Here is a 26,148-nt window from a genome sequence, read left to right as displayed (position 1 = left end):
TGTTACAACTAACATACTAATATAAATATAAACATTATTGATGCTTTCCTTCTCAACTACCCTTCTCTCTTTAACAGGCTTTTGGTCTTCTTACAGCCTAAGGATGACCATCAACATATGTCCACCAACCTCTAAGCTGTGGTGTATCCTGCTCACTGGCTTTCTCTAGGAGTTGTGTTATTTTGATCTCTTTGGCTGCTGTTTTATCAAAAGTCCATGTTTTCATCACTCTACACTATCGTAATCAACATGAACTCTCTTGTCTTTCGACTAATTCTTCAAATATTTCCCTGTTTAGCATCACTCTTCAACAGAATATAAATAACTTTATGGCTTAATTCTCTTTTGTGTGTTTGTGCAGCTGGGGATATTGGTATGAACTTTTTTGCAAAGGATAGTGTAGACTGTGTAAGATGTTGGTATGTGGACACAAAGCAGAGGATGTTAGTATGGAAGTGTTACTGGGATTGTGGGAACGAACCTGCTGCAGGGGCGGAAGACATGGAAATGCTGCACAAGGTGTAGAAAAAGACATGCTGTAGGACCTGTAGACAGAGATATGCTGCAAGGGCTGAAGACGTGGATATGCTGCAGCAGGTGTTGACATGGACATGATGCAGGGAGTGAAGACATGGACCTGTTGCAGAGCTATAGACATGGATAAGCTGCAGGGGGTGATATGGACATGCTGGAGGGGCTGGAAACATGGACATGCTCCTTGGGCTATACACATGGACACGTTTCAGGGGCTGTAGATATGGACATGCTGCAAGGCTTGTAATCATGGACATGCCGAGGGGATTGTATACATGGACATTATGCAGAGGCAGTTGAGACAGACATGCTGATGGGGCCGTAAACGTGGACATGCTACAGGGACTATTGACAGAGATGCTGTAAGTCCATACACATGGGCATGCCTCAAGGATAGTTGACAGACACATGCTCTAGGGACTGTAGACATGGTCATGCTGCAAGGGCTGTAGATATGGATATGCTGCAGAGGCTAATCATGGACATGCTGCAGAGACTGTAATCATGGACATGGTGCAGGGACTGTTGATAGAGCCATGCTGTAGTAACAATAGACATGGTCCTGTTGCAAGGGCTGTAGATATGGACATGCTACAGGGGCTGTAGGCAGACATGCTGTATACATGAACATACCATAGGGCTGCAGATGTTGACAAGCTCCACAGTCTGTAAACAAGGACATGTGACATGTGCTGTACACTAAGACATAACACAGGGGATGTTACCATGGATCTGCTACAGGGGATGGAGACAGATGTGCTGTACATATGGACATGCTGCAGGGGTGGTACATACGTATGTGCTGTTTACATGGACATGTTGCAGAGGTTGGAGACAAACACATGCTGCAGGGGCTGTGGACATGGACCTGCTGCATAGGCACGAGACAAACACATGCTGCAAGGGCTGTAGGCATGGTCCTGTTGCAGGGGCATGAGAGAAAGACATGCTGCTGGAACTGCAGAGATGGTCCTGCAGCTGGGCTGAAGACAAACACCTGCTCCAGGGGGCTGTAGACAAAGACATGCTGCAAGGGCTGTAAATATGGACCTGTTTCAGGGACTGTAGGCACAGACCTGCTGCATGGGATGTAGACATGGATCTGCTACAGGGACTGTAGACACAGACCTGCTGCAGAGGCTGTAGACAGATACATGCTGCAGGGGCTTTAGACATGGACATCCTGCAGGGACCTTAGATGTGGATCTGCTGCTTGGGCTGTAGAGAGAAATGATGCTACAGGGGCTTAAGACACAAACATGCTGCAGGGGGCTGAAAACAAGAATATGCTGCAGGGCTGTAGACATGGATATGCTGAAGGGCAGGGCTGTAGTTATGGGCATGATGCAGGATTTGAAGACAAAGACATGGTGCTAGGGATGCCGACTGGACATGCTGTAAGGGTAGGAGACATGGATATCATGAAGGTGTGGAATGATGCTGAAATTGTGGGTACAGATATAGATGTAGGGTGTTGCTAGGGCTGTAGGTGTAGGATGTTCCTGAAGGTGTAGGTGTGGGGTTTTGCTGAGGCGGCAGGTGTAGGGTGTTGCTGGGGTGTACGTGCAGAGCACTGCTGGGGTGTAGATGAAAGGTGTTTTGGAGGATGTAAGCAAGGGATATTGTTGGGGATGGAGGTATACACTACTGCCTAGGTGTAAGTATGGGATGTTGCTAGGGAAAGTAGTGTGGGATGTTCCTGGGGGGTGCAGGTCTTGGATATTGCTGGAACGGTGTGGGGTGTTGCAAAGGAGCAGGGGTAGGGTAATGCTGGGATGTATGTGTAGTGTAAATTGGGATGAAAGTGTGGACAGTTGCTGGGGTGTATGTGTGAGTTTGTCAAAATGAAGATATGGAATACTGTCGTTGGTATAGGTGTAGGGTACTGGTACAGGGTGTAGATGTGGGGAGTTAATGGGGATGTAGGTGTTCCTGTTGCTAGGGGTAGAGGAGTGTTGCTGGGATGTTTGTAAGGATATGTGTGTTGGATGTTGATTTGGGGTGAGGCATGTAGCTGGGATATACATGTGGGGTATTCCTGAGTGATGCTGGGGTTGTAGATGGAGGTGCTATTGGAGGTGTAGGTGTGGAGTGTTGATTAGAGTATAGGTGATGGTGTTATTGGAGGTGAAGGTGTGGGGTGTTGCTGGTGGCATATATGTGGAGTGTTTTTAGAGATGAAGATGTGGGGTGTAGCTGAGGCTATAGGTGTGGGTTGCTGCAGGAGTAGGTGTGGATTGTTGCTAATGGCATGGGTATGGAATGTCATGGGGTATAGGATTGTGATGTTACTGGGGGTATAGGTGTGGGATGTTGTTGGGGTGGAGGAGTGGGGTGTTACTGGGATGGAGTGGGATGATGCTTGTAGTGTAAGTGTAGGATGTTGCTGGAGATGTAGGCACTGAATGTTGTTGGGATGTAGGTGCCAGGTGCTCTTGGGGTCTAGGTGTGGGGTGTTGCTGAGGGTATAAGTGTAGGGGTTGCTGAGTGTGTAGGTATGGGGTGTTACTATGAGTAGGGTGTTGCTGGGTGTAGGTGTGGGGCACTTTTTTGGGTGAAAGTATGGGATGTTGCTGGGGTGTAGGTGTAGGGTGTTTTGGGAGGTGAAAGTGTGAGGTAATGCTGGGGTGTGGGGTGTAGGCATGAGATATTTCTAGTGTGAGGTGTTGGTGATGGTAAAAATATAATGTGTTTCTAATAGTGTAGGAGTGGGGTGCTGCATCAAACTGAATGGGAAGTTTGGGTTTGGATTTGTAGTATGGAATACATTTTTTCCTTTAAGTATTACATGGGATGCTGTGGTGGATTTGGATGAGTTGTATGCAGTATACATGTGTGTTTTCATGTCTTGTCAGGAACTGTAAGTGGGTTCTTACGTGATTCAGGGTAGCTATAGGCATGAATTGTCTAAAATATGTTGGTGTGGATCTGCGTATGTTGCAAAGACCATATATATGTTGGTTTGGATATGTTGGAATGGAGTAAGTGTTGTTTCTGCTTGTAAGAAATATTAGTGTGTGTTGGAATGCATGTGGGTGTGAATGTACTGCACAATCCAAAGTTCTGCATGAGGTATTAACAATAATGATGTGGAGTAAATGTAGATGTTCATGTAAAGAAATGCATCAATACATATCTAGGTGTGGGTTTTGTGGTGGTAGGCAAGGATATCACAGTGCAGGTTGTGGTTATGTTGTGATGGTAGTGGGTATGGATACAGGTGCAGGAATTTACCACGGATGGGTCTGTTGGGCTGACTGAGGTTCTGGTACTCATATATGCCCGGAAGTCCATAGTCTGTCACCTTAAGGACCCAGCGGGCATCGATCACACAGTTGCGGGATGTGAGGCGGCCGTGGTGACGCAAGAGCGACCCATGTAGGTACCGCATGCCCTGCAGGGTGCAAAGGTTAGTAGGGACAGGTATCCTGTGCATACCTGAAAGAAAAACAAACATACATGCACACATGTACATGCACAAGCATGCATGCTTGCACATGCACACACACATACAAAGAGACATATGCACTAGCACACAACCAAACATATACACATACACACATTTATCCTAACAGATGCACATGCATACAAACATGCAAACACACACATACACACATAAATGCACACACACAGACACACACACACACACACAGACACACACACACAGACACACACACACCCACACGCGCGCATGAACACACACTGAAAACATACCCTAACAAGATCAGTGAGGAGTGACAGCCTAAAGGACCAGTCCAGCTTGATGTCCTCCTGTCTGATGATATCCTCAAGTGACCGTCTGCTGCAGTAGTCAAACACTAGCCCAGGCCGTACCGAATCACAAAGCATTCCCAGGAACCCATTAATATTCTCATGCCGTAAGTCACGCATCTGGAGGAGGCCAGAACACTGTTGGTCAGCCTAAATGTACAAACTAGGAGAGAGGATGAGGGGGTCATTTCTTTTGGGATTAATCATTGAGGCACAGACTGGGAAGACAGAAAAGGCCATCAACATAACACGAGTAGAAAGTGATAACATTTCTGTAGGGTTCTGGTAATTCAAAGGCAATACCAGAATAATGTAAAGCAGTTAAAGACCAATGGTTATCAGTGTTTTCAAGACAGTTCACTATAGGAGGTCTTCAAAAGAAAGTTTTTCTGTTGAGGTAATCTTGAAACATTAGCATTTGTAGGGATGGAGAATATGTTGGAAAAGGCCTCATTATGGATATATTCACTTGATGGACTGTTAAGTCTTGTTATAGTTCTAAGAGCAAATCTGAAAAAGAACCAAAAGCACATTAAATTAAATTCTCACAAGTATCAATCTGACCTCAACAGGATGTACTATTCTTATCTTCAACAATCCCAAGAGAAGCATTAACAAATCTAAGACACTAATATTCAACTTAATACTCTTTATCTGTACCAATCTCTGACATGTTCAATTACACAAAGAACATAAAAATCAACCTTAACATGAGAAACTGCTTGGTAAAGCAACTTAAACAAAACCTTAGTGAAAAATATTAATACATCCGCAGAATTGAACTGAACAATGAAGAATATTAATGGCAAATACATCTTAAATGAACAATCAACCAAAAGAAAGTTGTGACAGATATAGAGAAAGACTTCCTGCTCACTTTTATGTAACTGTTCATGATACAAAGTCATATTCCCAAAATGCTTAAGTGCTATTCACAAATGGCCTGATAAGTCAAGGATTTTTTAATCAGAATGATTGGGAGAAACAGTGTCTTAAGTCGACACCAAAAGACAGTTGTCAACTCAAAGGGTCAACATTAAAACACTGGGTAAGAAGTCAAGAAAGGGTCAATACAAGAGTTTATAAATGGAATTCAGTGTCAAGATAAGAGAATAGTTAATCAAAAGCAGTCATGGTTCAAAAAAAAGGTTCAGGAATCTGCAAGAAGGGTCACCCATCATCAAAAGGTTTAAGGTTGAGATCAACATGCTAGGGTAATAGTTAGGGGTAAGAGATCAATAAAATAAGCTAGGAATTACAACTAATGATTAATCAAGAAAGTAAAAAGAAGGTGCAATAAATATATTAGGGTCAAAACAATATTAAAAATCAAGAAAGGGTCAGCTGAGCATACAGGGTGGAGTTCATAATACAGGGTCAGTAGTCATCATAAAGGAAAAGAGGTTATTATAAGGGCAAAGGTCAAGATAAAGGGTTAAGGATTAGCACAGAAGTATGAAGACAAAAGATGATCAGTGACAACAAGGGGTTTGGGATCATGAAAAGAAAATCGCACAGGCACTCCTAAGAAAGAAGTCTTTTTCTTTCTTTTAAACTATTCGCCATTTCCCGCGTTAGCGAGGTAGCGTTAAGAACAGAGGACTGGGCCTTTTTTGGAATATCCTCACCTGGCCCCCTCTGTTCCTTCTTTTGGAAAATTAAAAAAAAAAAAAGAGAGGGGAGGATTTCCAGCCCCCCCGCTCCCTCCCCTTTTAGTCGCCTTCTACGACACGCAGGGAATACGTGGGAAGTATTCTTAACCCCCTATCCCCAGAGAAAGAAGTCAGTGGTCAATAAAAGGGAAGGATGGTAGGTGTAGACATTAGGTTACTTGTCAGCAGTGGGAGGTATAGTTAAGTGAATGGATCAAGGACCAATACAATGGAAATAGTATCTAAAGAAAAGGAATGAGGGTTAAAGTCATAATGAGCCTCTCACTGACCTGTTTGAGGAGGGTCATTGTCCTATTCTTGACCTCAAAGTTTCCAGCTTGGACGTAAAAGTACTTGACATGGACAAAGTCACCCTGTGGATCAGGTCAAAGGTTTAGGGTAGATTTTAACAGACCTTTGGTAAAACAATAAGGATACTATGGAGCTCTGGGTTTGTGACACTATTTGGTATCAAAACAAGTCATGCAATATAATGATGTTCTTCTCCTGTCCAATACTGTATACCCTTTCTCCGCAATGACAATTTCACTCAACAGGACCTGTATTCAACAATATCTTTGTCCTCTGAACAAAACTTTCACAAACCCAAACCCTTCTCCTAATGCAATCGCACCCTAAGCTCAATGCATCCACCAAAACAACACTTTCCTATTACCACTCTCATTAACCCACAGTCCAAACCCTCTGTAACTAGCACCCATATTCACACAATTCATAATTCTTGCACTGCACCATTATCTCCCTAGTCACATCCGCAGAGACCCTCTTCAGTAAAACAGAAACAAACCGCTGGTCTGTTTGAGTCTTAAACCACAGCAACAATTACATAGCATATGTGTGCAACAGCTAGGTTTGTTTTCAATGTTGGAAGCAATAAATGCCACTGAACAAAAAGACCCTCTTCAGCAAAATAGAAACAAAAAGCAGGCCCATCTATGTCCTAAACCATAGCAACAATTAGACAGCATGTGTGTGCACCATCTTAGTTTGTTTTTAATGTTGGAAGTAATAAACTTTAGCGAATGAATATAGCTAAAAAAAAAACATGGCATCTTACAGCGATACTTAATCATTCATATGACAATGACATACTGTAACAAGAATGATTTAACCAAGACCCTTCCGGTACCTTTTACTTTGGATATTGGGATATTCCTCTCAGTCTATAAAATTATCTTAAGTGATTAAATCAAGGGCCTAATGATAACTAATATTTTCGATATTATTGTTCCCAGTCTGTAAAATCATCATTAACCTTGTCTGGGAGAGTTGGAATCTAGATATTTAGATAAAAGGATCTAAAATAATATTTTTTTTTTTTTTTTTTTTTTTCAAACTATTCGCCATTTCCCGCGTTAGCGAGGTAGCGTTAAGAACAGAGGACTGGGCCATTGAGGGAATATCCTCACCTGGCCCCCTTCTCTGTTCCTTCTTTTGGAAAATTAAAAAAAATTGAGAGGGGAGGATTTCCAGCCCCCCGCTCTCTAAAATAATATATCAATCTTAATTTCAAAACAAAGCCAACAGCTACACAAATCAATGACTTTACAATGATAATCTAGAAATTCACAGAAACTAACAAATTATCAAAGGTACTCTTAAAAAAAAAAAAAAAGGGTATATTTGAAGGAATAGTGGTTCCAACAATGTTATATGGTTGTGAGGTGTGGGCTATGGATAGAGTTGTGCGGAGGAGGGTGAATGTGCTGGAAATGAGATGTTTGAGGACAATATGGGGTGTGAGGTGGTTTGATCGAGTAAGTAATAACAGGGTAAGAGAGATGTGTGGTAATAAAAAGAGTGTGGTTGAGAGAGCAGAAGAGGGTGTTTTGAAATGGTTTGGTCACATGGAGAGAATGCGTGAGGAAAGATTGAAGAGAATATATGTGTCAGAGGTGTAGGGAACGAGGAGAAGTGGGAGACCAAACTGGAGGTGGAAAGATGGAGTGAAAAAGATTTTGAGTGATCGGGGCCTGAACATGCAGGAGGGTGAAAGGCGTGCAAGGAATAGGGTGAATTGGAACGATGTGGTATACCGGGGTCAACGTGCTGTCAATGGATTGAACCAGGGCATGTGAAGCGCCTGGGGTAAACCATGGAAAGTTCTGTGGGGCCTGGATGTGGAAAGAGAGCTGTGGTTTCAGTGCATTATTACATGACAGCTAGAGACTGAGGTGAACGAATGTGGCCTTTGTTGTCTTTTCCTAGTGCTACTGCGCACACATGCAGGGGGAGGGGGTTGTTATTTCATGTCTGGTGGGGTAGCGATGGGAATGAATAAGGGCAGACAGTATGAATTATGTACATGTGTATATATGTATATGGCTGTGTGTGTATATATATGTATATGCTGAGATGTATAGGTATGTATATGTGCATGTGTGGACGTGTATATATATATATACATGTGTATGTGGGTGGGTTGGGCCATTCTTTCGTCTGTTTCCTTGCGCTACCTGGCTAACGCAGGAGACAGCGACAAAGCAAAATAAATAAATAAATAAATATTTACTTCAAAAGTACCTTTAATGTCTCCTAAGTCTATCTATCTACAGCTCAGATACCTGTTCCCTCTGGCCACTCTTTGGCCATGGCAAAAGAGTTCCACTTATCCCTGTTCTTACATGCCTCCCTTGCATTCACCATTCCATGCATAATGTTATAATTCACAACATGAGCATCATGTATCTTGCTCTCTTTCTTCTTGTATCCTACCACTACTTTTGCTCATGATATCCAATTTCTTCTCACATTATACTTCGCCTTGGCTTCCTCTCCATCCTTGCTGACAGCATGAGCAGCTGTGGAGAGCAGGGCTTCGTGAGGGATGGACCGATGAGGAGAACTGAATGACCCCCGAAGTAGGTCCGGCCGATCACCTGTGCCAGCTGACCCCGGCTGCAACGTAAACATCAGGTGCACCAACTCTAAACAAAACTTTTCTATCCCATGATTTTGATTATATCAAGTATTTACAGCCAGTGTTAATATTTCATCTTCATGCTGAAGCTATAATGAATTCTGACTGCTCAAATGATTTATTTCAATATTCATCATATTCTAAATACTGCTGAACATTTAAGATATCACCACCATTTATATTATGGACAACATTATAAAAGTGATATAAGATATTACTTTATATAAATGTCCGTATCATCTAATAAAACAATTCATTAAAAACTATGGTTAAGACACACAAATGAAGTAGTAATATGCAAGCTTTCAGACAAAATAATTTGACAACAGTATTCTATCTACCACCAACATGGACATGCTTCAATGAGATATCATTCCAATAAACAAAAGCAACTATGTAAAACAAATAAAAACAGGCACATTCAATTGTAGCAAGAGACAACTGACCAACTCCAACTATTTCTACAATGTTATTTTTGAGTCATGCAAGTTATCATCAAGGGATAAACACAATTGCTTACAAATACTTATAATTTTAAAGGAATCAAGCATAATTTCAATGCAAAACTATGAATGTACAACAAAGAAATGTCATTAATTTATTCACTAACCCACATAAGAACACAAAAACATGAAAAAAATATTGTTTAGTTTAGCAACTCTTATTTATCCCTTTTTTCTCTTAGTGGGAGTAAGGAAGTGTTCAAAAGGGGCTTTATATCTGAGAAATAAAAGATAGTGAAAAAAGAGATTTACATAACAAAATTGAGTGATAAGCAAAAACAATATAGTATATATTTTGTGTAAAGGGAATATTGTTTGGCTGGATGTTCCAGCTACCTCACATTTCTATAGCTTTAACTGTTATGGGGTTTGCTGACCTCTGAATATCACCAACATGATTTGCAGTGTCTGCTCTTTATACACTGCTGACATCTGATATAAAGCATCTGACCATGATGCATTCATGGGTCGCCCAGGATCAAGTACATAGGTTCAAATCCTGTTGTGGCTGTCAGTCCACAGTCAACCCAGCTGTTCATCCACCTCAAGGGGTTGGTTGATAAAATGGGTACCTGACTCAGGCTTGGGTTTGTATATATATATATATATATATATATACAGCATTAATGAGATGGCCTCGATTATGGCTTCAGTTGCCTGTGTTGTCTCAGCTAACATAGAAAAAATAATGTGACCATTAAACACTGCAAGCACTTGACATTAAGGGTATAAGCTTTAAATACTATCAAGATGCAATGTTAAAGATCTGACATTTATATAGTACTTGAGCTTAATGTCTAGAGTCTGATGTCTAAATACTAGGAGCACAGGCAGTTCAGCATTTAGGCTATCAAATGCTGAAAGCACTTCACATAAACCATTAAATGCTGGGAGTCATCACATGAATGCCAATGTTTGCAGGCTTATTTTCAAACCCCTGCCAACATTCTGACATTTGTATGGCTACTAGGAGTCACTGTCAGTACTTGCCTCTGAGACAATCATCTCTGGAAGCAATTCCGAAGTGCAAATACATATATATGTATATATATATATATATATATATATATATATATATATATATATATATATGTAAAATGTGTAAAAACTAACCATAACCAGTGATGTGATATGCCATTTTATCACTCTGCATCATCAGGCTTACCCTACCGCTGAACCTCTCCCCTCCACCTCCACTCAAATGTCTCCATCAGAGAATATATGCTTTATATTCAGCACTATATCATGGCCATATATGACATGATAGTTAACTAGCTAACTTGCTAGTACACATTCTTTACCTTTACGTGTACTTCTATCCTGCACAGTAATGAAGAGACATTATCAAATTTGCTTACGAGGCTCACCAGCCCACTGTGACTCCATCCTTTTTCCATTTCCTCTGCAGTAAATCTATTGGAGGATCTAGTCACAAACTTTAGTGTTATACCAAGGCCATATCTCACTTGTCTGTACATAACCTTTATTATTACATGTATTTTGTTCAAATTTTAATAGGACACAATTTTTGAAGACCTTTTTTGGCCAAATCATGCACTGACCTACTGCTGGTCACCTGATATTTAAGGATAACAGGCTGGACTTTTAAGTATTATCTGTATTGGATTTTAAGAGGTTAAATTAAAGATCTCCAACACATAACAGTATGGTAATATCTTCTAAATATCACCAGCACTCATGTTTTAGAGTTTGAAATCTAAATATCACTAGCAATAAATATAAAGGATCTCATTTTAATGTTATCAGCACTTGGTGTGAAAGGTTTAACCTCTAAATATTGTAAGTACTTGACGTTCTAGGTGTGTAATCAAATACGGCCTGCTGTTGAAATAAAGGGAACAATCTTTAAATACAGCCAACACTTGAGGTTGAGAGTATGACCTCTGAAGAATACTAACACTCAAAATTAGAGATTTGGTCTTTATAATTTCCAAACCTTAAATTTAAGCTTTTGTCTTCTAAATAATGCCAGCATTCAATATTCAGAAACTGATCTCTGAATAAAGCCTACACTTTAAAGTCCAATAACATCTCTATCACTAGCACTCAAAACTAAGGGTTGGTCCTTTATATTATAATTACCAGCCCTTAAAATTAAGTTATGGGTTTGTGTTTGTGTCAGAGAGAGAGAGAGAGAGAGAGAGAGAGAGAGAGAGAGAGAGAGAAAATGACCACACATCACAGATCACATTACAATCATCAAACCAGAAGCAGGCATCACAATTCAATTCACATAACAACGAAAAACTAACTAAACTATGACTTAAAACACCTTATCCTCAATAAAAAACAAAAAATTCTCAAAATATGAATTACAGAATTTAGAGACGGGAAAAAAATCATTGATAAACTAGTAAAAATAAAGTGTTGAAAAAACTGATAATGTCTTATAAACCTTTTTAAAAAATCCAAAATTAATTGTGAACATAGTCTAACATACTCCCTTATAAACTATCTTACATATCTTCCACATGTTCTCTCAAACAATTTCCAAAATTCTAAAACTGCGGTTTTCCTTAAAAAAAAATCTGTACCAGCTATACATTCACTAACAAAGAATGACTAAAAACTCTCAACCCCAAAGACCTTCTCGAACAAGCTTACAGAACCTTACAGATCATTAATTCCTCTCTGTCAATGTCAGTCTAAGACTCAAAGAATCTATCTTCTTTCTAAACTAAAAAATTCTTGCAAGAAAATCACAGTAAGGTTAAAATAAAAAATCTTACCAACCAAAGTCTGTAAATGATTTTGGTTCATTACAAAGTACTGTTGTACACAAAAGTCAACATCAATATATATATATATATATATATATATATAATAATATATATATATATATATATATATAATAATATATATATATATATATATATATAATAATATATATATATATATATATATATATATATATATATATATAATAATATATATATATATATATATATATATATATATATATATATATATATATATATATGAGAAAAAAGAAAAGTGATATAAATATATACACACACGATAACAATACATGAGGTTACCACAATCAGAGAGATACAGATATATGTTATATACGCACATACACACACACACACACACATATCCCTTGACACATTTACTATATGAACATGCAGAATGGACATACATGCACACATTCATACAAACTTATGAATGCATACACATACTGAGACAGACACACTTAAGGTTACAATCTTTGTATATTTATCATTATCATTATCACACACACACACACATATATATATATATATCCCTGGGGATAGGGGAGAAAGAATACTTCCCACAAATTCCCTGTGTGTCGTAGAAGGTGACTAAAAGGGGAGGGAGCGGGAGGCTGGAAATCCTCCCCTCTCATTTTTGATTTTCCAAAAGAAGGAACAGAGAAGGGGGCTAAGTGAGGATTTCTCGCAAAGGCTCAGTCCTCTGTTCTTAACGCTACCTCGCTAACACGGGAAATGGTGAATAGTATGTTTCCTTGCACTACCTTGCTAACACGGGAGACAGCGACAAAGCTAAATAAATAAATAAATAAATGAATAAATTAATAAATAAATATATATAACCACATAACCCCCAACCCAGGGGCTTCTGCAGTTTCAGGCTGTGCTAAATTCAGCAGTAAGGACAGGATGGACTTTACTGTTTAGTAAAGTGATGATGTATAGCCTCACCAGAGGTTACATTTCACTTGTGGCATTAATTCAAGAAGACAGAGTCTCGTAACACTTCTGCACATATTTTTTCTCCACAATTGTTCACCTTTTCCAGAATAAGTGAGTAATACCAGGTATTGATAAAGAAAAGTATCATTCACTCACTTCCATTCTCTAACTCTCATGTAAAAGGCACTGAAACCACAGCCCCTATCCACAACCAGGCCCCACAGACCCTTTCATGGTGTCCCCTGGCAAACTCACATCACAGCTGCCCTGTCTTTAAACTGCTAAACCTAATAACCTTGCTTTTAATTACATTTACATTCAACTTCCTCCTTTCACACACTCATCCAAGATCAGACACCAGATTGTGGTTTCTCACTTGAATCTGCCACCAGTGCAGAATCATCAGTAAACAACTGACTCACTTCCAAGCCCCCCCCCCCCATACAGACTTAATATCTTCCCTTCTCTCTAAAAACCTGGCATTTCCCTCCTTCACCATTTATCTATCAATCTATGTCTCTGATGCCTGTTCCCTCAGGGATCTCCCACCAAGTGGATGTCCATGGCAAAAGAGTCACCACCCTCATCATAAACAAATGAAACAGCTATCGCAGCATCACACATCTATGCGGCAGACCAACCTTGACCTGGAACCATTCGCCCTCCTCTCTAACTGTGTACACACACCTGACTCTCTTGACAAAGACTCCTAAATGCATCTGATTGCTTTCCTCCCACACCATATATATCAACCTTATCAAATGCTTTCTTTACATCCATAAATGGCACACAAATCCTTCTGTTTCTCTACATATTTCTCTCATATTTTTTAAAGCAAACAACAGATCCATGCATTCTCTGCTACTCCTGAAACTACACTATTCCAATTTGTTCTCTAGTGTTTTGCACACTATTAACCTTCTTAAATATTTGATTCTCCCTGGTCTGTTGATACTAACCCCAATTCTCATTTCACCTCTTTTTCAGCCCTTACATCTTCCTGCTGTTTTCTCTTGTATAACTCCCAATCATTCACACTCCTTCCCTGTAAGTACCACCCATTCACTCTCTTTTCTCTTTCCCTTGCAACTGTACTTTGTCTTCCCACCACTCACTACCGTTTTCACCAGCCCACCTTTCCAAGCTCACTTAAATTCATCACCTTCCTCTCACTTACATCATCCTCTTTTCTGAAAAACCTCAACATATTTTCATCTTTCCCTCTACCATGCAATGATCAGATACCCCACCAGTTGCCCCTCTCAGCATAATCACATCTAATGGTCACTCATTAACAAATCTATCAATTAGTATGTAATCCAATAACATATGTATATTGTATTTTTTCTTTATAGTTACCCTAACACTAATTTCTATGAAAGGGTCCTGGTGTTTCCAAGAACCTTCCTGAAGGTTTCTGTGGCCCAAGGCTGTGTTAACTCCAGTAACAGGGAAATGCAAACTACTTTGGTGTGATAAGTTCTTTGACGGGATGTACTTCCAATGATGTAGCTTCACCAAAAGAGCCTTTTCATATATATTTGTCATATCCTGTGTTAGTGTGGTGGCATCAAGAACAAAGAACTGAGCCTTAGAGGAGGGGAAAATCCTCACTTGGCCCCCTTCCCTGTTCCTTCTTTTGGAAAGCAAAACAGGAGGGAAGGATTTCCAGCCCCCTATTCCCACTGCTTTTAGTCACCTTCACTGACATGGAAGGAATACATGGGCAGCATTCTTCCTCCCCCAATCCACAGGGATAAGGGATATATATATATATATATATATATATATATATATATATATATATATATATATATATATATATATACATGACAGGAGCATAGAGAAGACAACCAAGCAAACATTTGGAACTAAAACTGACATGAAGAAGCTAGGATGTCTTTGGTGACCATGGGTACTGACCTGGTTGTACACTTCCTCACTCCTTTTCTCTTGGTGGCCGCTGCTGGCACATAGGTACACACACACACACGCACACACAAATATACAGACACATAGATAGAAATAAAACCTGTATCTTGATGTAATGAGTAAATGTTGCCACATACAGATATACTGAGAGGCAAAAAGCCATGAACACATACAAAAACATAAAACAAGTAGGTATAAACTCATACATACAGTACATTAATCCATACTGATAAACACAAAACAAGAGAACAATTTCAAGACTGTTTGATGAGCAAACAGATGCCCTTCCACACACACAAAAAGAAGATGAATAATTTACATTCAGGAACATAAACCTATAAGCCTGATAAAATGGAAAATTACAGAGAGATTCTGAAGCACACATATATACTGACTGACATTCATCACATGGTGCAAATATTCTGCAGAAAAGATAAACACAGACAAACAAAAGTAACCATTAGAGAAGTGTGGGAACAAACAACCAATAAAGAAGTAAACGTGGTAGGAAGAAAAATAGTCTTCGTCTTAAGATGTGAAGTAAAAACTAAGAAAGAGACTCAGCTTGGTACACTTCACTAGGGTGAGGTCTGGACACAGACAGGTCAGTGACGACAACAATTAAATTAAAAAAGCTCAGGCTCACTATGGTATAAAGGCCATACTAATACTAATAATAATAATGATAATAATTATAATAAATAATGATAATAATAATAAAATGATAACAATGAACTATTACTGTAATGATAATAATAATAATAATACTATTAATAATGATAATGGGAGTGAAAGAATAACTTATGAAAATGTGTATTATGAAGTACTAGTACTACCATCTCTATCATCAACAGTAACAGCAACTTTAACATTGATAACTACAAATGTCACCAAAATCATAATAATAATAATAATAATAATAATTTTGATAAAAAGCATGAAAATGTTACAATAAGGCTACATTAAAAACAGAAAAATTGCTGAAATATTTATTTTTCTGAATTGGTAAAAGTTGAAGCACATATCAAGTTTATATTTCAGATTTCTGAGGCTTCTGAATATGACAGTATAAAACCAATCTGAATAATTTATAATCAAAACTTATCATAATCATTATTACTATCATTATCAGTGTTATCATATTTATAGTTAGTTTTTTCATTATCAGTTATCATTATTATTATCATAACCATAATAATCATTTCATAAATATTTTAAAGAAAGTATCAGTATTGAAGATTCTTTATGGTACTTCAAGATTAGTCATCAGTAACAGGACAAAACATTGGCTAAAACTGTCCCTTGTATCTACCCACAGCTGCCTTTTGAAGTCAGAGAACATTAGAATGTCATTCAAACTATTTTCATTTATGGCCTGACATCAAGTTCTCCACTACTGGGAATCATCTATCTTTCTACATTTTTACATCAAATTTTCCACTCATTGTAAAAATAAAAAAATCCATCATGAGCCATATAAAAAATGAATATCAAATACATGAAAATAACCTTTTTCTGTACATCAACCGGCAAATTCTATCTTTACAAATGAACTAAATTTTCTCTTATACTGCTTGCATCTCAAAATCTGATCTAGCTATGAATTTAAGTCATAACTGACCTCAGCTCTCTGTATGATCCAAATTTGATCCCTATGCCAAAAAATAACTGCTGAACTGAACACTAAATACAGCACGGGACTGAGCTTTATCACATTCAGCCATTTAACAACATCTAAGAAATCTGACCTTAAAACCACAGATGATCTAAATGTGACATTATAATATAGAGCAAAAAAGATACTCCAACTGGTTTTCCAGCTTAAAAGAAAAGAAAACAATCTATATCTAGCAGCTATTAGGCTTCCCTTAGTTAGGAAATACCACTGTATCCATACCTAGTACATATGAAAAACATCAATATTGTAGTACAATCAGCAATGGAATACCACTGTTTTTATACCTAATATCAAACAGTAAATAGCCGAGTTACTGTGCTTAATTTCAGTGGATAAAAGCCGTCATTAACATCCACAATATTGCCGTGATGGTATTTAGCGTGATCTTACATATATAGATATTGTCTCTCTCAATGCATCTATCATCGTTATTATGTGCTTAAGATCATAAAATTAATCCCACTTACTGTACCTATGTTAATACATCTAGCTAGTATCAGTGCTGATATTGTAACCTGTACCAACAAATAAATGCCACTTATAAGCTCAATATCAAATGAAACACCTTCATTTCTTTCATTTTACTTAACAAACTACTATCTCTGACCATTCTAAGTTTGCACTTAATATTTGTAACGGTATAATTCATCAAATGTGCTGATAATGTAAAATAATGAACATCTCATTCACTTAAAAATCTTTCAGAGCATCTGTAGTCAAACAAAAGTATAGCCCTATCCACTTACTTTTTCAAGTAAAACCAATATCAAACAGCTTTAGTACCTGTCTGCAACAATTAGCTAATGTGAAAACACTGTCTACCAAATGACCCAGACCATGTAACACCTGTTTTTTGGGATACAAGTTCTCCCAATTGCTTTGATGAATCCAGACAGACCAGGCAACACATATTCAAAATGTGGGGATTCAAATTATGGTTTAAGGCTTAGCTGTCAGGGCAATTGTTTTAATATTTGGTCAGTGAATATTATGTGTGAAATATAAGGCAACAGTGATATCCTCTGACAACAATGTGCCCCAGGAAGAATTCAGTTTCAAAGTGTGCACAAGTAGATGAATTTTTCCATTAAGATGTGGTATATAATCTTTAAGATGCTTTCATTATAAGCATAATGTACGTGCACAAGCGTAAGCCATAAGCCAAGATATCATGTAAGCTTCAGTCTGATGGTGATACTAATCTAAGGATCCATATCGCCATATTGGATGCACAGGGCCATGGTGGGAGAATAATGTCAAAGGGCAAGCATTGGACACTGTGGCAAATATAAAGGCTGTGACAGAAGCCTGCAGTATGAGCATAATCTTCAGACGTAAGCATAAGGCACTGATGCAAACATAAGGGCTGACATGCCTGCAGTTCTGAGGGCATGATGAAGACTTAAGGCCCTTATGCAAGTATAAGGACCATGCTGTATATTTATAGCCTTGATATAATCATGCAGCACATTAGCTTAAAATCCTGATTTATGCACAATGATCTTATGCAAACAAAAGGCTTAAATGTGAGGATCACAAATCATAACATGCAAAAGACCCTAGTAATTAATACGACCATGGTGTGGGAATAATGTCCTGAAGCTCAAGTAACGTTACGGAGCAAGCATATAATCCTGATACAAGCATGATGTTGTCATATAAATTCAAGGCCATAGTGGAAGCACAATGCTCTGACAATTTCATGACTATAATGTAAGCAGGAAATCCAGCTGCAATCATAGGAAACAAATTTATGGTTTTGGTGCAGGCATGGAGTTACCACATACATAAAGCCTCAGTGCAAGGGCAAGTATGAGGTCTTGCTCAAGCATGATGTTTTCATACAAGCATAAGGTCTCAGTATAAGAATTAAGTCTTAATATGTGAATAATGCCTAAGTAAACAAAAGCCCTGATGCAAGTACACCAGTACAAGCATCAATCCCAGGAGGGAGAATCAGGCTTTCAAAGACAGAAGTCTCTAGTGCACATGTATGGCTCTTGTGAAGTTAAGGTATTAATGCCACTATATGATCCTGATGCCCGAAGACCATCCAGCAAACATGCTCACACTAAGACTTTGTTCTAAGAACCCGGTGCAAGCATTACCCTAATGTAAGCATAAAGATAATAAAGCTGATAGAAGTATCAGCCCCTAATATCAGCATCAGGGAACAGTCTAAACATAAGACCTTTGAGTAAGCATTATAACTCTAGCTCCTGGAGTAGGAATGAGGCATAAGCGTTAGCACAGGTTTCTAATATAAATCTGATGTCCAGTGAGAGCATCAAACCCTGGTGCAAGCATATGGGTCTAATGCCGAATATAAAGTTCTTGCTTAAACCTAAGGCCTCAGGTCTGATGCAGCCAAAAGGTCTTGTGCAAACATGTGTCCCTGGGGCACAAAAGTTGGGCAGTAATCATATTGGCTTCTTTAACTCATTTTGAAGTCTGGTGTTTTTGCCATGTCAATCACTGAACAAAAACTTTATCTTCTTACTCAGGCAGTACAAAAGGAACTGAAGTATGAAACAAAGACTCCTCTTTATATATCTATACGAGTTCTGGATATCCTATTCTCTTCAAGGGAGTTTATTGTAAAACTGAAATATGATGAAATAAATAAAAATGCATGTGTTATGAACTTTACTTGATATAGTTCTTAAAGAATGAAAAGTGCGCTTCTTTTGTCACCTGCATGCGGTTCACAAGCACAACGGCTTTAATCAAAACAGGGGCTGAAGACAAAGATTCAGGTCAAAAAACTCGAAGCAGAGGTCCAAAACAAAATCATGTGAAGCACAGGTTTGAAACAGGTATTCGAAGCAAGGGTTCGAAGCATAATGTGAAACTAAGGTGAGAAACACATAATCGAAGCAAAGGTCCGGAACAAGACCTGAAACACTGACAGAAAACTAGTCTGAAAACTTCCAGCCCAGAAATAATATGGTCACTATGATTAGACATAGAAATCCGATGTAACGAATAAAATATGACATGAACAGTAAGTAGACGAAGGAAAACAGACACACAAACTCCATATAAAATGGGAAACGGTAATTCAGGGGAGACACTGAGATTCACTGAGGTATAAAGAACAGAACAAGAATTCGACTAGACATGGAGATGTTGTTACACAGACAAACACTGAGAGAACAGAGAAGAGAACTACACATACCAACACAGATAGAACACATCCTGCTATGCAGACATAATCCCCCACCTTCCTAGGAGCGGATTCGGGTCGGGAAGTTAGGGTCAGGTCAGACGAGGTCAAGAGGATCTTGTAAGGACCTCGACTCATTTCCTTCTGTCGGAGACGCTTCCTGAGGATAGCAAGAGGCAGTAATATCTGTTTTCTTTAGGGGTACCAAGTGAGGATTTGGTGTGGTTATGGGTGTTGGGAGGTAGTAAAGGTGATGCTGTGCTAACTCTATGGTGCATGGAGGGACAGTGTTGTCAATCTGCGAACTGGAGCCAATGGACAGGTAGCTTTGGTGTTTGTGGGGAGAAGCATGGCGTGTGAGAGGGAACAGGGCCGTATCTTCCAAGAAGCTTTTTCTTTATATTAATTAAAAAATATTTAATTAATAATTAACAATAACTAATTCCCTTCTACAAGACTGTAATTAATTTAGGTATTAGTATTTAATGATGATGATTATTTATATTTTCTTTGCTGCTGTAACTCAGCTGAGTAAAGCAGGAGGAATACTAAAGACTCACCTGAGGAGAGCGGGAACACAAAGGACTCATCTGAGGACAGCAGGAATTCACCTGAAGAGCAGGGACTCACCTGAGGATATAAGGGACTCATTTGATGACAAGAGCATGAAGGATTCTCCTGAGGACATCAGGGACTCACCTGAGGACTTAGGGACTCATCTGAGGATATCAGGGACTCAACTGAAGACGTTAGTGTCTCACCTGAGAACAGTCCGGAACTTACCTGAGGACACTGGGAGACATCTGAGGGCAGCAGGAGTACAAGGGATTCACTTAAACATCAAGAACTCACCTGAGAACATCCGGAACTCACCTGAGGACAGCAGCACAGCCACAGCAGGCGGCCAGTAGGAACAGCAGGCACAGCACTATCATGACTACGTAACCCGGCGCCAACCACACTCCTGTCAAGACCAACTGTCTTACTCTACACACCTGGTTCTCTTACGAGCAGCATCCAAAATTCTATTTTCCTACAAAAATGAAACAAGTATTCAAAGTATAACAAATCTGAAATTGGACCATTTTACGGTAAGAAAAGAAAAACGTTATCCTAAGGGAATACGCAAGATGCTAAAACAACCTGCATAAGTCGGTGGTCGGCACGAGAAAGAAAGAAAATGTGGATGATGAAATATGGAATCACTATCATGAGAATGTTGTTACAGATGCACAGGCAACACAACGACATAACCGAAAGACAGGAAGTTTACCTGTACATCATAGTACGAGGAAAGGAGTTGGTTGTGGAGGAACACCACCAATGACATGAACAGATACCGCTGTAATTATTATAAATGACCTGACCTTTTCCTAAGAGGAGCCCCGCTCAGTCCACCAGCATGGAAAGAGAGATCAGAGCTGGTGACATTCGACATCGACGACCTGACCTTGCCTCTTATATCCCCAGGTATCACCGCAGGAAGGCACTCAGGCACCTGACTTCCCAAGAGAACAAGTGGACCATTCCAGTCAGTCCTGAAAGTCTTGGCGATGTGACTCTAGACTGAGTAGCGACCCGCTGTTGCTCCATCTTATACTATTACAAGGAAAGAAAATACACACTTCTATTTTTGGCAATGTAAACCATGGTACCCTGTTGGAGAATACAGCAAGGCAAACTATTCAAAGTAAACTTGGCAAATGGATCAGTTTTGGAAGGAGAATATTCAAAGTCGTACCAAATGGAACTAAACCTGAAAACGAGAAAGTCCTCTGGGTAGCATGACAAGGAGAAAGAGTAGTTTCAAGACGATCTTTAACACTGCTGTCAAATACAAACAAATGCTGCTCACCATGACACATTCATGGTCGGACGCAAAGGTTCAAATCCTGATCACAACATCGGTCACATCGGGCCACAGTCAACCCAGCTATTCATCTTTCCCCAAAGGTTGGTCCAGGAAGTGGGTAACTGGCATACACGAGTAGGTTATATATGTTTATATAATTAATGAGATGGCTATTCAGTGTCCATGCCGTCTCGGCTGAACAACAACAACAACAAAAAAATCATGCAAGCATGCGGTGACTGACCGCTACGTGGCAGCCCTACCTGACTGCAAAATCGTGACACAGGTGAGTACGTGGTATGTGCCTCTCTCCCGAGACATGACCAACCAGCAACAACAGTGATACCAGACCATTATACCGTCTGCTGTAAACAACGTTACCAGACCATCAGCTGATCAGTCTCCAAATGCATACAATGTTATCAGACCATCAGCTGATCAGTCTCGTAATGCAATGTTATCAGACCACCAGCTGATCAGTCTCCTAGTTCATATAGTTATCAAACCACCAGTTGATGGTTTGTGGTGATAAACAACGTTATCAGACCACCAGCTGATGTCTTCTGGTGTAATCAATGTTACCATATGATGTCTCATGACGCATACAGTCACTAGATCATCAACTGTACACAATAATTAATAAACTGTACTTGTGTACATTAATTTCTATAGTTTCCTATGGTGCGCCCAGGGAAACAATGCCAGTGTAGTACTGACCACAAGTTAACTCGATATACCCTGCTGGCTACTTTGTTGGCGAGGGAGACAGAGGATGTCTGTACAGTATGGCTGGCCCTAACACACAAATGACCCCTGGTTGGCACCAGCGTCACGCTAACTACATGACGTCACAAGTGTGCAAATGCTCGTTACAATGTATAGGAAATGCGGTAAATCCAGTGAAGGATGAAGGCTGGAGAAATGGAAGCTGCACTAAATGATCTCTATGACCCTACGGAGAAACAAACATAATACATTGTCATCAGACGATGGTGGACAACTTCCAGTCAAACCTTGAAAGCTACCAGTTACTCATACCGACATGCTCTTCGTCCATATATATTCCATCCATACTATTCGCCATTTCCCGCATTAGCGAGGTAGCGTTAAGAACGGAGGACTAAGCCTTTGAGGGAAATCCTCACTTGGCCCCCTTCTCTGTTTTCCTTAGGAAAATTAGAAACGAGAGGGGAGGATTTCCAGCCCCCCGCTCCCTCCCCTTTTAGTCGCCTTTCATAAATATATATAAAGCTTACGGACCACGGGTTCCCTCTCCCATTCCCACTCTCCCATCACCTGTGTTCCTCTCCACTGACCAGCAACGACGTAACCGCAGACGGAAGCGGCGTCGCAGTCCTGGTCGCGCGGGATGGGCGTGTCGTACGCCCAGTCGATCTCGTCCGTCGTCACGACGGTCAGCAGACTGGACCCCGCGCCCGCGCCACCCTGCCGTAAACAACATGGAAACTTTCATGTAAACATAATATTCTAAGATAACATACAGTTATGGTCTTATCATTAACCTCTTGCTTCCTGGGTACCCTCGTAGAAATGGTCTAAAAATGTATATTTCTGAAATATCTTCAGAAATTCGTCACAAGACAGACACCCACCCACAAGGGAAACAAGTGGCTCAGAACCACAATTGGGAGCAACGAGTCCGCCAAGGCACAATACACGCACTCAGCACATAATGGTCACATACTCAGTGAATATCCTTACTAATGATAGGGAATGTGCTCAAAATACATCGATGGACTGTAACCAGTGCTTAACGAGTTTTAATATATCTGCTGTTACGCCCCGTATCTACTCATAATTCATTGGCACTACTGTATATCTACTTGTATTGTGAATATACTTTATATACACGTATGCCACTCCAGTAACTATATGTAACTACATTCCACAAGTATGTGCACTCAATCTATTTGAAATTCTTGCGTATCAACTTATATGTGCCCTACTTACACTGCAATCGAGATATACCCCGAGCAGTGGGTCTTCGTACTAACAAAAATACTCAACATGACACTACTACTAATAGTAATAATAAAGGTAAAGTTGCCTACCTTGGAGTAAGCCAGTGTGGTGTCCCGCAGCTCCAGCACAGCAGCCAGCTCCTGAGTCTTGGGCCGCCAGTCCAGTAGCAGGAAGTCGAACCTCCTCTCCCCCCAGGTGGTCACAAAGCCATCTCCCCAGAGGGCGGGGAAGAAAGTGGGTCGTTTGATCTTCATTTCAATTATCTGAGATTTATTCAGTTTTCCTTCTATATTTTTGTGGCGGACGAAACCGTTTTCTTTGATTCTGCGGGAGCCAATGATGCTCTCCAGACGCTTCTCAAACTCACGTCCTTCACGCTCCGTGTCCAGCTTCTTCATCTCGAAATAGAGTCGCTCCCTCTCTGCCTCATCTTCAGCCAGGTACAAATCACCTTTCATATCCCGAATAAGGAGGGAGGAGATTCCCTCATCCGCCGCGTCTCGTTCAGAGATGAGGTGGGAAAAGGAAGCCCATTCAAAGACGTTGGCCTGAAGGTTGGCGCGCTTCTGGTCTGACAACTTTAGGTTGTTCATTCTTTTTCGGCGATGAACCTTGGCGCTGGCATTCTGAGCGGCTATGGTCTTTAAATCTTCACTCGTGTGATTTTTCGTGGCGTCAGATCGTCTACGGAGTCTGAAAGTGCCGACATTGGCCCTGAGGAGGTGTGAGAGAAGACTGACGCTGTCGTACACCAGGCGTGTCAACACCGCCTCACTCTGGAAAGGGAGACAATTCATGATTCTCCGAAGCCTGACATATTGCCTCAAATGATCTGGCAACACCACTGTACATGAAATAAGCTAAGTAGTCCATATACATACATACATATATATATATATATATATATATATATATATATATATATATATATATATATATATGGACTGTGTATTTTCCTAGCGCTACCTCGCACGCGTGCGGAGGGAGGGGGTTGTCATTTCATGTGTGGCGGGGTGGCGACGGGAAAGAATAAAGGCAGCAAGTATGAATTACGTATATGTGAATATATGTATATGTGCGTGTGTGGACGTGTATGTATATACATGTGTATGTGGGTGGGATGGGCTATTCTTTCGCCTGTTTCCTTGCGCTAACTCGCTAACGCGGGAGACAGCGAAAAAGTACAATAACTAAAAAAAATATGTATACATATATTCAAATGAGATTTTCCTCAACACAGCACAAAATTTCAACAAAATACCACATAAACTTACCTGTTGAACATCAGCAGAAAACCTTACTTGGATATGTCTTAATTCATGTTATGAACATTTCCAGGATACAAGGTTGGCTTTAAAGACTGCGTTACTTTCAGTAGCAAGGATACGTTACGTTCCTGTGGAGTGGAAAATTCTTTGACAAGACTGTACTCTTGTGATGCAACCTCGCTAAAGTCACTTCTGACTCGCATTGTAGCCTCTTGCTGGCGGAGCCCGGTAACTCTCTCTCTCTCTCTCTCTCTCTCTCTCTCTCTCTCTCTCTCTCTCTCTCTATATATATATATATATATATATATATATATATATATATAGTGTTTCAGTTAACACTGCCGCCATGCCAGACGGCCTCCAACTTTTTTTTTCACATCACCTCCCCGCCCGCCCGCCCGTCCGTGTCCATGTCCTCTGCCACGCTGTGAGTCCTCCTCCGCTCTGATCACCCGATCCTCATTGACTCGTGCCCCTGGTGTTGAGAGAGAGAGAGAGAGAGAGAGAGAGAGAGAGAGAGAGAGAGAGAGAGAGAGAGAGAGAGAGGATCGTGGGCCAGGGTGAACTGTGTCTGCTGAGCCCGTCATGGCGGGGGGCGCTACCACTCACCCGGCCGGTCAATATCTCCCTCACATTCCTGGGGTTAAACAGCTCAGCCTCCGGTGAAAGAACCCAACCCGCATCGCATCTTTATAAACCCGATCACGTCTTTATCTCATACTTCACTACCACATCAGACAACATACTTAACCACGTCTCATACTTCACTACCACACCAGACAATATGCTTATCCACGTCTCATACTTCACTACCACACCAGACAACATACTTAACCACGTCTCATACTTCACTACCACACCAGACAACATACTTAACCACGTCTTATACCTTACTACCACACCAGACAATATACTTAACCACGTCTCATACCTTACTACCACACCAGACAATATACTTAACCACGTCTCATACTTCACTACCACACCAGACAACATACTTAACCACGTCTTATACCTTACTACCACACCAGACAATATACTTAACCACGTCTCATACCTTACTACCACACCAGACAATATACTTAACCACGTCTCATACTTCACTACCACACCAGACAATATACTTAACCACGTCTCATACCTTACTACCACACCAGACAACATACTTAA

At 40.1% G+C, this 26,148-nt stretch overlaps 1 protein-coding gene across 1 annotated transcript in view; it reads right to left on the bottom strand.

The window, feature by feature from the left end:
• The window catches only part of LOC139758691 (uncharacterized), a 161,887-nt gene that overhangs the window by 18,192 nt on the left and 117,547 nt on the right, over nt 1-26,148 (bottom strand). The window contains 8 exon segments of the mRNA XM_071680322.1: nt 3,769-3,928; nt 4,249-4,425; nt 6,248-6,331; nt 8,730-8,876; nt 19,888-20,035; nt 20,749-20,839; nt 23,044-23,173; nt 23,800-24,486. Coding sequence (XP_071536423.1) covers nt 3,769-3,928; nt 4,249-4,425; nt 6,248-6,331; nt 8,730-8,876; nt 19,888-20,035; nt 20,749-20,839; nt 23,044-23,173; nt 23,800-24,486 — 1,624 coding nt within the window.

This window comes from Panulirus ornatus, chromosome 31 (genome assembly GCF_036320965.1).
Source record: "Panulirus ornatus isolate Po-2019 chromosome 31, ASM3632096v1, whole genome shotgun sequence".
Classification (NCBI taxonomy): Eukaryota; Metazoa; Arthropoda; class Malacostraca; order Decapoda; family Palinuridae; genus Panulirus; species Panulirus ornatus.
This window is presented reverse-complemented; position numbering and strand designations above follow the sequence as displayed.